The sequence below is a fragment of the Pecten maximus genome, chromosome 18, assembly GCF_902652985.1.
Source record: "Pecten maximus chromosome 18, xPecMax1.1, whole genome shotgun sequence".
Lineage (NCBI taxonomy): Eukaryota > Metazoa > Mollusca > Bivalvia > Pectinida > Pectinidae > Pecten > Pecten maximus.
In genome coordinates this window covers 9,270,119-9,284,549 of record NC_047032.1, presented here as the reverse complement: position 1 = coordinate 9,284,549, position 14,431 = coordinate 9,270,119, and the positions used below count along the sequence as shown (strand labels likewise).

The 14,431-nt window shown below is 35.4% G+C and overlaps 1 protein-coding gene across 1 annotated transcript in view; it reads right to left on the bottom strand.

Annotated features, from left to right (window-relative positions):
- LOC117317015 (MAM and LDL-receptor class A domain-containing protein 2-like) overlaps positions 1–13,787 on the bottom strand; it is a 40,359-nt gene extending 26,572 nt beyond the window's left edge. Inside the window, exons 1-9 of the mRNA XM_033871793.1 lie at positions 13,706–13,787; positions 12,909–12,971; positions 9,750–9,855; positions 7,643–7,769; positions 5,709–5,787; positions 5,206–5,397; positions 1,895–2,030; positions 1,108–1,225; positions 417–460 (exon numbers count right to left, since the gene is read on the bottom strand). Coding sequence (XP_033727684.1) covers positions 417–460; positions 1,108–1,225; positions 1,895–2,030; positions 5,206–5,397; positions 5,709–5,787; positions 7,643–7,769; positions 9,750–9,855; positions 12,909–12,971; positions 13,706–13,708 — 868 coding nt within the window. The 5' untranslated portion in view covers positions 13,709–13,787. The remainder of the gene's footprint in view (positions 1–416; positions 461–1,107; positions 1,226–1,894; positions 2,031–5,205; positions 5,398–5,708; positions 5,788–7,642; positions 7,770–9,749; positions 9,856–12,908; positions 12,972–13,705) is intronic.
- Between the last annotated feature and the right edge of the window lie 644 nt (positions 13,788–14,431).

Here is a 14,431-nt window from a genome sequence, read left to right as displayed (position 1 = left end):
CACCTTAATCACTCGGCCACCGAGGCCCCCTCAATTGCTAAACAATTATGCTAAATTAGATTGAAATGATTGTAGATTTATGATTTATGGGAAGAAATTAAAACTGTAGATTTTTTATACTTGGATTATTGTTCCACTATACTTGAAATTTGGAAAGGTGAACAAAATATTATTGAACCAATTGTGGGGATTCGTCTGCATACCTTTTCGTCAGCGCTCTAGCAGCTTCATACCTGGATGAATTTTGATCAAACTTCACACACAATCGCAAATACCATACTATCTCGAATAAGTATAAGTTTTTCGAAAGTTGTGTCAAGGTCAAGGTGACCTTTACTTTTTTTTTTAGAAAATCATTATTAACGCTGTATAAGCATAATTCCTTTGAGAGATTTAAATAAAATTATCACAATTACAGATAACCATATTATCTCCGACAATTTCCCAGTCAATAAGAAGACTGAAAAGTGACATTACAATGTTTTGTATTATTACATAAAAATCAGTCCACTGTATTCTTTTTATTTTGCGAAAAAAACCCACCAAAGAGCATCATTTTTTTAAGATCAGTACCGTGTTATAGCTGGCAGGGACCAGTAGGGCATGTCTATTGCCTTATCTATACTCAAAATGATTTTTGAATTTAAATGGCTTTGAGAACTACTTAACTAAATTGAATTGCATAATGTCTTGTAAATTTTGTAAGTCAAACTTCCCTCTAACTTTGAAAACTGGACTGGATAAAAAAATAAATTAAAAAAAACAAGTTCCTTGTGCAATGAAGGTGAAATATGACTTGACTATAAAAAATACAGCAAAAAACAAAACTTCAATAGGTCAGATTAGGGGAAAATATGTGCCATGATTGCATTACAGTCCACTTAATTTCTCCATGTGTCCATCTACTCTCTTTGTCATGTTATTCAATTGTTATGTTTTCTTCGAGGTCTTGTTACACAGGACACCAGTTACCTCATACATCTTTAGGGCCGATCGGGTATTCGAACTCGGAAAGAAAAGTTCGTTATCACGTTGCCACCCGACAACCCGTACAGGTTTTATCGACACATCAATTAATTCATTATAATTAAGTAAGAAATATTAGACTTACTATTGATATCAGCGCAGGTAGGGCCAGTCAGGTATTCCGGACAACGACAATGGCACTGATTGTTGTTAACTGTCCTACGGATAAATCCACCGTTTGTACAAGTATTTGTACAACCTAAAACACACAATAACGGGATTATTCCATTTTCATTGTTAAGCTGGGTAATATTTTCAAGACAAGACAATTGCACGGGCAAGAATCGGTGATGCTGGACTGATTAGTGCACAGGCGAGAACCAATATCATTGGACTGATTGGTGGACGGACGAGAATCATTGATACTAACCTGATTGGTGCACGGGCGAGAATCATTGATACTAGACTGATTGGTGCACAGGCGAGAATCATTTGATATTTGACTGATTGGTGCACGGGCGAGAATCATTGATACTAGACTGATTGGTGCACGGGCGAGAATCATTGATATTGGACTGATTGGTGGACGGGCGAGAATCATTGATACTAGTATAGACTGATTGTTGGACGGGCGAGAATCATTGATACTAGACTGATTGGTGCACGGGCGAGAATCATTGATACTAGGCTGATTGGTGCACGGGCGAGAATCATTGATACTAGACTGATTGGCGAACGAGAGAGAATCATTGATACTAGACTGATTGGTGCACGAGCGAGAATCACTGATACTAGACTGATTGGTGCACGGGCGAGAATCATTGATGCTAGACTGATTGGTGCACGGGCGAGAATCATTGATACTAGACTGATTGGTGCACGGGCGAGAATCACTGATACTAGACTGACTCTTCAGCATTGTACCTACCTTCGTTACATCTATACGCCTCGACTAGAGCTCGGCTGTCATAGTGGGTTAAATAGTTCAGGTTTATGTACAAGAGTCGATCAAACGCGGGATAGCTCGTCTGCATAGTTCCTTTATTGTTACAGTTATTAAATATCTGTTAACAGAAGAACTTATTCATGATACAAGTTTTGTCAAATATATAGAGGATATCGAATGGTTTCCCGTTTAATGTAACATACATTTCACGAGTATGACAGATTATCGATATTTTCACGAGGGCGAAGCACTCGTGAACAATATCGAAATATTCTTTCATACGAGTGAAATATACAGTTATGTGATCGCACAACGTTCCACGCTGTGCGCACGCACGATGTGCGATGTGCGCACGATGTGCGATCTGTGCGATACGGATCGTGTCGGAAAATGTGCGCACGATGGGCGATTGGAACGGTACATGTGCGATATGTATCGTGGTCGATATAAAATGAGGAACGCGGTATCTAATTATTCAAACGTGTGGAACGATTGTAAAAGATATACAACGATTAACATTTTACGAGGCAGCTAATTACCATATTTTTGGTGAAATATATGCAATAATTATTAGAAATGAAACTAAACACCGATGTATAGTTAAATAGGTTATCTAAATGATTATTAAGAAGATTATATAATTTGCTCGGACGTCGTCGAGGACACCACTAGGCCTTGGCGAGGCGAAGAAATGTGTATTCAGCGAGATTATATACAGGCTATGTAATACATGTAGAACTAATCAACAGATAAAACAACTTGTTATGAATAGAAACATATCTGTTGTGTTTAAAAATACATAATATATATTTAATTTATGTATTAAGTAAGATAAATATTCGTAGTGATGTCCGTCTACAATTCTGGTTCATGTACATGTAGATGTATCACCAGGCCGTCGAAAACATCACGAATACTTGCGAGACAAAATGACGGTACTTAAATGGCAAACATTAACAGGTTATACATGTTCCATGAATGAAAACAATTGTTATGCAGCACGTATATATAAAAGCGACCATCTTATATCATAATTTTATTTTTTTCGTATATCTTTTCGTATAACCAGTTATTCCGTTATATTTATAACCCTATCGTTAGCTGTGCGGTTTGTATCGCACATCGCACATTTGTGCGCACGATGTTTTTGGAACGTTGTGCGATCACACAACTGTATGCTATTTTTAACGGGATACCATTCAATTTTCTTTTTACTGCATTTCATAAACTTAAAAACAAAATCAAAAACATCAAAAATTAATTGTGTCAAAAAGTGCGGGAATCAGTAATGACGTCATCTCTTTGTGACGTTACTCCACGTCAGCTTGAGGGCGCCATCTTGAAAGGACTGATCAACGCATAATTAAGCGTTTTCTGCTGTTATCGGAGAATCTGTGTACGAATAGCTAACGTCTAGAGAGTATTTTGTCAAAACCTAGTCTGAAAATTTCAGAAATACAACAGAATAACCAATTTATCTATCTCCGCTTCGATTAAAAAAAATCGGCAAGTTTCAACGAGGTGAATACAAAGGTCCGCTCTGATTTGTCAAAAACGAAAAACTTATATTTTCACTGCAAAATGCATACATATATAGCGTTAAATTCACCATTCTATACAATACGTGCGTATGGTTTATTTTAGTAAACCAGCACAATCATCAGATAAAGTCACAATTTATTAACAGAACACTATTTTTTTTATTCTAACTAGATAAATCGGAAGCAGGTATGAATAAATATACATTCACAATGAGATTTATGAACCTGTACTCGAAAAGCAAGACAGGGTGATCCGATGTGGTAAATGCGTGTTTTGTTTCAACGACTACACCCGTCATGTATATCTATATATAAGCCAGGTAATTGCGCGCTCTCAAACACTCATGCCCATATGTCATAGAAGATATACAAAATGTCAGTGAATCAGTATTAAAACTATCCCATTGTATCTGTTTCTAACGAACTAGAATAATATATTTGTTTACATTCTGGTACATTATTTTTCAGATACACTTACATCATGATAATACAGATCAAATCAAATATTTACCATATAATTATTGTAAACCAAGTAATGTAAGTCACTTAAAAAGTATAAACAAATTATCAAATAAAAATCTATGTGAATGCGAATCAGATGTACACTTAATTACGATATCAGATCAGCATGCAATGGTAGAGCATATGCTATTTGGACCAATCTCCATAAACATGATATATCCTAATATTTTGAAGCTCATAAAGTGCTAATTCAAAGATATATTAATTAGACCACAATTAGTTATACTTAGAGTTAATGCTAAACACCAATTCGTATGTTTTAGTACATTTTGAAGCAGTAACTCTACTCATGATAATAACCATGAAGGTTAAGCTAGGCAACTCAACCATCCATCAGCAAGATTAACATGTGACATGCAGGTAAACTTATGTAACTTAAACTATCTACCTGATGATAAAGATGTGACATGCAGGTAAACGTAGGCAACTTAAAACATCAGTAACCAGGATTAACATGTGAAATGCACGTAAACTTAGACAACTAAAACCATTCATCAGCAAGATAAACATGTGACATGCATGTAACCCTTGGCAACTTCAACCATTCATCGGCAAAATTAAGATGTGACATGTACATTGTAGGTACAACCTGGGCAACCAAAACCATCCACCTTCAGGATTAACATGTGACATGCAGGTAAACCTAGGCAATTACATGTATAATCATTCATCAGCAGAATTAAGATGTGATATGTAGGTAAACCTAGGCAACTATAATCATCAGCAGGATTTAGATGTCACATGTAGGTAAATCTTGGTAACTTAAAAATCAGTAACCAGGATTTAGATGTGACATGCAGGTAAAACTAGGTAGCTTATAATCATCTACCAGCAGGATTAAAACATAATATGCAGGTAAGCCTTGACAACTAAAACCATCCACAAAATGATTAAGATAGGATATGCAAGTAAATCTAGGCAAATAAAATCATCCACAAGAGGATAAATATGCGACATGCTGGTAATCCTTGCAAAATTCAGATATATCATGAGGGTTTTTACAAAGACAAAAACCAAATTATATACAGTTATAGAACTAGGAAGCTGTACGACCCCTATATAGAATTGTATTATTAAAACTACGATCGGCAACCAATCATATTCCTCATACAATTCAAAACGAGGTAACGTTAAAAATGAAATAAACCTAGCGTTAGAAAAAAACGAACGATCTAAAACTAAGTTTACTCATAAACACTACGACCAAACACTTATAAAAAGTATTCTTACTCCTGGATTGTACTGCATAATAGATGTCCAATCCAATTCAACGCTTGTAGATAATGGTCCCTTTACGTAGTTATTGATGGCAAAGGACATAATGCACTCCCAATTCATTATCAGCCAGTTAAACCTATCTGGGCGTCCTTGTTCATGATCGAAACCAATCGCGTGCATCATCTCGTGAATAACGACGTAAAGCTAAGAACAAGCAAAGGCATGAATTATTGAAATAAATATAATTTAACGATATATTTAAACAAACATTATATCTATATATATATTATTATATGTCATAATATCGAAGTTATCTATTTATTTATTTATTTATTTATTTATTTATTTATTCATTTTTTGTATTTTTGAAATAAATATATATTTCCGAATAGACTACTTATTAAAAAACGAAATTATAAATATATATATTGGCTTCAAGAATGTAACGTAACTTACTTATAACACAAGGTTATCAATGCGTATTTAATGACGTAATTGTCTGTGAAATCACTTACCGCCTTGCAGTTATTGGTCAATTGGTCAAGAAAAATTGGCGAAGACTGGTTATGCAATCGGCCGATATATGCTGCACAGCTATTGAGGAAAGGTAAATTAAATTAAATATAGATATACACAAATACATTTTTAGTAAGATTCTATAATAACAGGCTCAACATTCAGTGGGTATGTTGTTCAAAGACGCCGAAATCATTCGAGAAATGTATTTTGCGTCTTATATCAAGATGATTCTTATTTAGTACATAACATTTAAAGACAGGGAGATGTATGCATAAAAGTCCCGGCCAAACCAATTTTTATCTTCTGATTTATCAATACGACCCTTATCGAAATTCGCATATGCCTATAACGTATAGTTATATATCGCATTCGATAATAGAATATTAAACGTCTTGTTGAATCCTACCGTTTTAAAGATTTTGAATAAGTAAGATAAACATTTCTCCAAATACGTCAGCGATGACCATCTGTTTTCGGTATTGAACAGAGCTATTTCTCATATCCTTCACAGGGCTATCCTGCGGTTGCTACGGAAAAATTAAATCGATCTCGCATAGAGGGGAAAGACAGCTAGCACGTTTTTTATGATGCTGTTCATATCAACGTTACGTCATCATTTGACGTCGAGTAACCATGTCATAAATGATGACGCAATTATGACGCAATCAATTTTGATGCACATTCCAAAGAGCTTTGTAGGCGCGATGAAGATGGCGCGATGAATTTTCATAAAGACTTTCATTTGCTGGCAAGTATGTGAAAAAAAGAATCAAAGGATGTCTGTTCGACAAACACGGATATCTAAACCATCGTGTAATTGCTTGGCTTGCCAGCACTCGGCAAACCTCATGCTGACTGGTCAAACTCTAACACATTGGTTGAGATATCCCTGTCCACGGAACAGACCCATGTTAGATTCTTTTAGTCTTTTACTGGGGTAAGAGAAAGACAACTCAATATGACGCAACTCACAAAAGCGTAACATCAACATTTTATGAAGCGTAACAAGGTTGCAGTTTGATCAAGTCATCAATTTTGATGCATATATCAAGGACATTGATGATAGTGCCCTGAATAGGTTTCACAACACTTTCCGATTTGTTATTTTTGTTTTAAATGTATGTGAGAAAAATGATCACTCTTACACTCGGGTTGAGATATCCCTGTCCACGAACAGGCACATGCAAGATTCTATTAGTCCAGTGCGAAATCGATTGATGACAACTTCCTCTCTGCGACTATTTCTATTTGAAGGGCATGCAATAATGTTGAGCTTGATTAGGAATAGATTATTGTTCGTTTTAATAGACCACCGCTGCTGCAGAAGACTGTGTATGGTAGATTGAAATGGCGGATAAATGTCTGTATGTGGCAGTGTCATTGTTGTGGGATGCTTGGCTAGAGCACTCTTGGCTGTCATGTCGGCTCGTTCATTTCCTAAGATACCGACATGTCCCGGGATCCAGATTAGAGTTGATATTTCTCTAAGATTTCTTGAAACTGGTAGATAATGATTCTGGTAAGCCAATGTTTTAGTACACATGATTTGAAACTTTTTCAAGAACAGATAGTGAATTTGAGGATATGCTGTTCTTTAACTTGAGAATTCTATTTTCCTCTTCCAGTAACTGAAAGGGTGATAAAAACGTGAGGATGAATGCATTCCTGTTATCATAATAGCGCCGCGAGTTCGGGAAAGGCTACGTGCGATTGGTCCGAGATGTTACGATCATGGTAAATTACTTTTGTTCATAGGCCTAATATCCTCTCACTTTATAGATTTGGAGTAAGAATTACGGCTTTTTTTGCGTGTCGTTTTAATCTGTTTTATATATAATGCTCTTATTTCCGCGGCTTTTAAATATGACGTGTACTCATGCATATGTTGTTTGATTTTCCTTAAGTTATTATTATTTGCATTAATACTTACAAACCATTCTGATCGCCGCCCAAAAAATCAACATATTCTGTTTCTTCTGCTCTTTCCTTCCATTGTAAGCATGCCTCATCATGGAAATGAGAAATACTTTCATCTATCCAGGGGAGGAATTCGTCACCTTAAAGCAAAGTATATAAATAAAATAATAAAACAGACATGATTGATTAAAATGTGGATTGAAATTAAAGCACCTAAGTTCATACTCTAAATGTCCTGGCTCATGATTAGATAAATGAATTACAATACAATTATATAACTGCACAAATCCAAATGAATTACATATGGGTATCGTTACACAAAGCTTCGTAACCCACGAAATTTGCGTAAATCACATTCACGAATTACTAAGCCTTCACAAAAACTTCGTAACTTAAGTTTTGCGTTACTTTTTCGTAAATATTACGAACGTTTGTAAGTTACGAAGCTTTGTGAAACGATACCATGGTGTTCGACTGAAAAGGACAGCCTGCAAGCGACCAAGCCCGCCTTAGATGTCGCGACAATGTCCGTTCCAGCGAGCTACCCAGCCTAGAGAATATACCTATCTGGCAGGGTACGAGAGTGGTCTGACGGGGATACAAGTACCGGTGGCCTCGGCTGTCGGCCTCCTCATGTCGCCTGAACACAGCTACCGAAATAGCAGACGACAAAACCCCATGACTAAACTAACGAAATATTAATGGAAACACACATTTTAATTGATTGTGACTATTACTTTGATCTAAGGTAAAACCATAGTAACTGTTTGGAGACCAGTGCTTTACTAGCAAAAATTAATCAATTTTTATATAATAAACAAGTTTTTTTGGCTTTTTGATATGTTCAAGCTTAATGAAATATGCACTCATGGTATTTGTTTTCTATTACAAAGAACTGTCTTCTAGGATTTTAACAACAATTACAGGTTAATCTTAATTGACGAGTACACTCATTAAGCATTTACTTTTAAAATCGTTTAAAGTTTACGTTGCTTTCGATATGGTTCTTTATATTACAATACGTGATAGTAGACGTGTCTCGCAGTTCATGTATGGCCAGACGATTTTTACATTTTCACTGGCTTTTCTTAATTTTGAGTAAAGCGACACATTAATGGCAAGAACAATCGAAGTGGGCCTATTCCAAATAAAACACATGACATCAATAGACCATATATATGTTATGTCGCTTAAAATCGGTTCACAAGATGGCGGACTCCAGGTTATTGTGTTCCATGTCAACATTGAAGTCTTTAATGTCAACTTGTCCGTAAAATTCCACACTATTTCTATCATACTTAACGACAATTGGATTTATTTCATTTTCCTACTTTAAAAGAGTTAAGTTTCCCCCGAATTATATATTTTTAAACTTGCTTTAAAGGGCCACTGTTTGAAAAAGAAAGCAACCATTAATTTAATTGGTTATTATAAATATAGTACATAATATGTATAGATATTTGCTATTTTTGCCGTGCCGATCAATAATGATGTTCCTATTATTAAACGAGTTTAGATAATGCAGATATCGATATTGGCTGCCATTCTAGCCAGTTTATCGTGAGAGATAATAATGTGTTACGTTTTTACTAGTGAAATGTATTCATTCTATAAAAGTGATATTTGTCACTAGTGAAAAATATCCTTTTCTCTGAAAAGATTTTGCTATCGCATGAAATAAGCAGAATATGTAACAGTATCTTCAGTATGACTTGATATATTTCAATTGAAATATATTTAGTATGACTGAAGACATTGTTAGGTATCCTTTATATAAAACCGCCATTTCGAAAGTGATTTCAACATCCTATAATAAACTATTATGTCATACGCTCTACACCAAAAGTCCCAAGGGGCCTCCGCGCCATTTGTCCAACCCTTTCTACTCTGTGCTGATCCTCAAGTATATTCCAGCTAATTAAGTCCTTTTCTAATGCAGATGAGAACATTTACAGTGCATTTTTTATTAATCTCAATATCGACATAACGTAAGCCAAATATGAACAAAATATGAATAAATGGAAATTAATGGAAAATTAAGTGTTGTGAAAGGATAAGCGACTTGTGACGTCATATGACGCCATTATGATAGTTGTGTGATATTGTTAATACATCCAAACCTGGCCACATGTTTGTCGTGATGTAAGGAACCGATCCGTTTTCCCAGGACACATAATCACGATATTTTTCTTTCATAAAAGCACGTTTCCGTCTAGTTAGCGCCATCTGGAATGAACAACACGATGACATTTAATTTATGACAATCAAAACAACAATTTTTGTATGTTTTATCCCTATTTTTAACCCGCACAGCAATGTTCAGGAGCACATAGTTTTATTTTGTCTGAAAACTATACTGCTAGCTATTTATGTTTCCTTTGTAATAAGGACAAGGCGATGTTTTCCTGTGTAATAAGGACAAAGCTATGTTTCCCTGTGTAATAAGGACAAGGCTATGTTTCCCTGTGTAATAAGGACCAGGCTATGTTTCCCTGTGTAATAAGGACAAGGCTATGTTTCCCTGTGTAATAAGGACCAGGCTATGTTTCCGTGTGTAATAAGGACCAGGCTATGTTTCCATGTGTAATAAGGACCAGGCTATGTTTCCCTGTGTAATTAGGACCAGGCTATGTTTCCCTGTGTAATAAGGACCAGGCTATGTTTCCATGTGTAATAAGGACTAAGCTATGTTTCCCTGTGTAATTAAGACAAGGCTATGTTTCCATGTGTAATAAGGACAAAGCTATGTTTCCCTGTGTAATAAAGACTAAGCTATGTTTCCCTGTGTAATAAGGACCAGGCTATGTTTCCATGTGTAATAAGGACCAGGCTATGTTTCCCTGTGTAATAAGGACAAGGCTATGTTTTCCTGTGTAATAAGGACTAAGCTAGCTAGGCGATGTTTCCCTGTGTAATAAGGACCAGGCTATGTTTCCGTGTGTAATAAGGACAAAGCTATGTTTCCCTGTGTAATTAGGACATGGCTATGTTTCCCTGTGTAATTAGGACTAAGCTATGTTTCCCTGTGTAATTAAGACAAGGCTATGTTTCCATGTGTAATAAGGACAAAGCTATGTTTCCCTGTGTAATTAGGACATGGCTATGTTTCCCTGTGTAATTAGGACTAAGCTATGTTTCCCTGTGTAATTAAGACAAGGCTATGTTTCCGTGTGTAATAAAGACAAGGCTATGTTTCCCTGTGTAATAAGGACTAAGCTATGTTTCCCTGTGTAATTAAGACAAGGCTATGTTTCCATGTGTAATAAGGACAAAGCTATGTTTCCCTGTGTAATAAAGACTAAGCTATGTTTCCCTGTGTAATAAGGACCAGGCTATGTTTCCATGTGTAATAAGGACCAGGCTATGTTTCCCTGTGTAATAAAGACAAGGCTATGTTTCCCTGTGTAATAAGGACCAGGCTATGTTTCCCTGTGTAATTAGGATCAGGCTATGTTCCCTGTGTAATAAGGACTAAGCTATGTTTCCCTGTGTAATTAGGACAAGGCTATGTTTCCCTGTGTAATAAGGACAAGGCTATGTTTCCCTGTGTAATTAGGACCAGGCTATGTTCCCTGTGTAATAAGGACTAAGCTATATTTCCCTGTGTAATTAGGACCAGGCTATGTTTCCCTGTGTAATAAGGACAAGGCTATGTTTTCCTGTGTAATAAGGACTAAGCTAGCTAGGCGATGTTTCCCTGTGTAATAAGGACCAGGCTATGTTTCCCTGTGTAATAAGGACCAGGCTATGTTTCCCTGTGTAATTAAGACAAGGCTACGTTTCCCTGTGTAATAAGGACCAGGCTATGTTTCCCTGTGTAATAAGGACCAGGCTATGTTTCCATGTGTGATAAGGACTAAGTTATGTTTGCCTGTGTAATTAAGATAAGGCTATGTTTCCCTGTGTAATAAGGACTAGGCTAGATAAGCTAGACTAGAAACCCTATCCATACATTTCCATCATACTTATCACACAACCACACATATTTTGGATTGATGCTGTTAAATTTCGAAACTTCATGGGAATCCTTATAAAAACTGCTTTCGATGGCGCCCGAGTTGTTGCTCAACTACTCACTTGTTATTTTATCTTTTTATCTGTATTAATGTCTAAATTAGATTTGAAGTCGTATGGTGACGAGATTCGTCAGTTAGGTATATCGACTCTTTTGGACTCTTTGATTGACAAAGGAAACAAACATTTTTAAATGCTCGTAAGGACGATTTCAAATAGTTTTTTGGTTTAAGATAAACATAACTTTAGATATTGACAGTATATACGTAAGATTTTGGATTTTAAATTATCAAATGTCGGTTCAATTTCGATCATCCATTTTCCAGAAATTACTTTTTCTAATACATGTAGGCAGTTGTTTATCGCCAACACAAATAGATTTTTCTTGTTTGACTGTCCTGCTACATATTTAAACACTCTGTTATTCTCATCAAACTTGTGATAATGTTTGTCAAAATATAATACATCTACATGTTGTGTTAGTTGATTTAAATATATTCAGAATCATAACATAAAAAATATTAAAAATTCATTTCCATTGATCAATTTGTTCAACAATAGATTAGACATATTCAACGCGATGTGTTTTACTTTACATAAGCCTACCTTAACAAACATTTGAGTGGAAAAGTTCTCGATTGTTGTCTCCCCTCTACCACTTTTATGTTTCTATATTGTCTTTGGATATGTTTTACTTTCTAAAAATAGTTTCTTCCATCTATTGCCGTCAATCAATTGACATATAGTGTCTTTTCTAAACCAACTGAAAAAATACGTAAGAAAACAAGTGGGAGAAAGAAAGCAAATACGATTGGTTTGTTTTGTTTTACGTCAACAGCTGTGGTCATGTAAGGAGGACAGGGGTTAGAAAACTGAACTAAAGGGATCACAGAACCAAATCAAAAATAGATTGTGGGTTTTCCCATGTAGATGTAAAATATATAGAACAAAATTTAGCCTGTTTTTGTCAGTGAGAGTTCATTAAGTGTGGAATTTGTTGTTAATTTAGGTGAATTTTTGGTGCTGATTTCAATACAAGATGGTGGCCTCCAAATTTTTTAAAAAAAGTCAAATTGGTAGGATGTTTAGATAATCAATTCAAATGTTTTCGAAATGACATTTCTCAAAATTAGGGTTAGTGGACCAATGTTGAAGACTCCATTTAAACAGGGCCAATGGTAAACGTTAACATTATCGTCTATGGGAAATCATTTGGTTCCGCGGTTCCTATAAAGTATACAGTGTTCCATATGATGATTACTTACCGGCTTCATGGAAGTGTTCTTGTCAGGTACGGTTAGCTTTTCTTTCTTTCGCTTTAACGTCGGCTTTAATAATAAGACACAAACAAAATTAGATTGATACTATGACTAACTTTTCAATTCACATCTTGGAAAACGAATATTTGTCCTGTTCCGTAGATAATTAAAATTTAGATATTTTCCCTACATATCCACGAAATATGGAATTTGCATTGTGACCTTTTTGATGTTTAAGCTTGTTTTCACCTTTGTTTTAACTTATTGATATTTCTGCGCAACCTAATCGACCCCCAATCGTTTTTGTGAAGGATTGTATGTTGCATTAATGATGCAATAATCTTTTTTTTTCTAAATAATTCTGCGTCCATAAGGCAGAACGTCCCGTTTTTATGAGGATTGTGTTGTGTCTATGATGCAGGGATCTTTGTTTGGTGAATGATTGTGTGCCCATGAGGCAGCGTGTTACATTAACTGTTGGATTGCAGGAGAAAAGTTACGTGAATTGTTGTACTGTAGAATAGTTACGTAAATTGTAGAACTGCATGATAATAATTACGTGTAATGTTGGACTGCATTAGAATAATTATGTGAATTGTTGGACTGCAGGAGAAGGAATACATAAATTGTTGGACTACAGGAATATAATTTCATGAATTGTTGGACTACAGAAGAATAATAACATGAATGGTTGGCCTGCAGGAGAATAATTATGTGAATTGTTGGACTGCAGGAGAATAATTACGTGAATTGTTGGACTACAGGAGAATAATAGGAGAGAAGAGACATGAAAGCCACTTTACCATGTTATTGACCTCGCCATTTTTTCCTATGCGGTAATGTCGGTCTGAAGACAGCTTCTTCTTGAAAGGTTCAAGATCTTCTAAGTCAATCTTAACACACAAAAAATATATATTATTTTATCTTATATAAAGAAATCTGATATAACATTCTTTAGACCATAGGTCAGTTACATCAAAGGTCACAAGTTGGATTTGGTTTGTTGGATTGGTGAAATAGAAGCATTATGTATTAATGAATTATCATGAAAATGAAAAGAATATCTGAAGACTCGGGGAGAAGTCTTAGACAGAAAGCAAATAATCTCCCAAGTGAATGAGAATAAAGGACTTTATCTGTTATTCTTTTTTCCCCTCAAAATATTACTTTAATTAACCGTGAGGGTTGAATAAAATAACTCAATAAAGTGAAAGCATGCAACCACTTGTTTAATGATCAATAATCTATTCCTGCAGCATGCATTTTTATTTGTTTAAGATTAGTGTTATCATTCTACCACGAAAAAATTAAGTCGGCGCTTGGAACAAAGAAAGATTGAACAGCAAATTGAGCAAAACGATTAAGTTCCAAATTGTTTAAGGGGAAAGGGCGCACAATTTGTCATTCCGTTACAGTATGAAGCGAGATACAACAAGCATATGTTTTGGTTAAAATAGATATAACGACACAAAACATTATTTAAAGTAAAATTCCCGATGCGTTAAACTAGTCATGGTAAAATGCTAAGA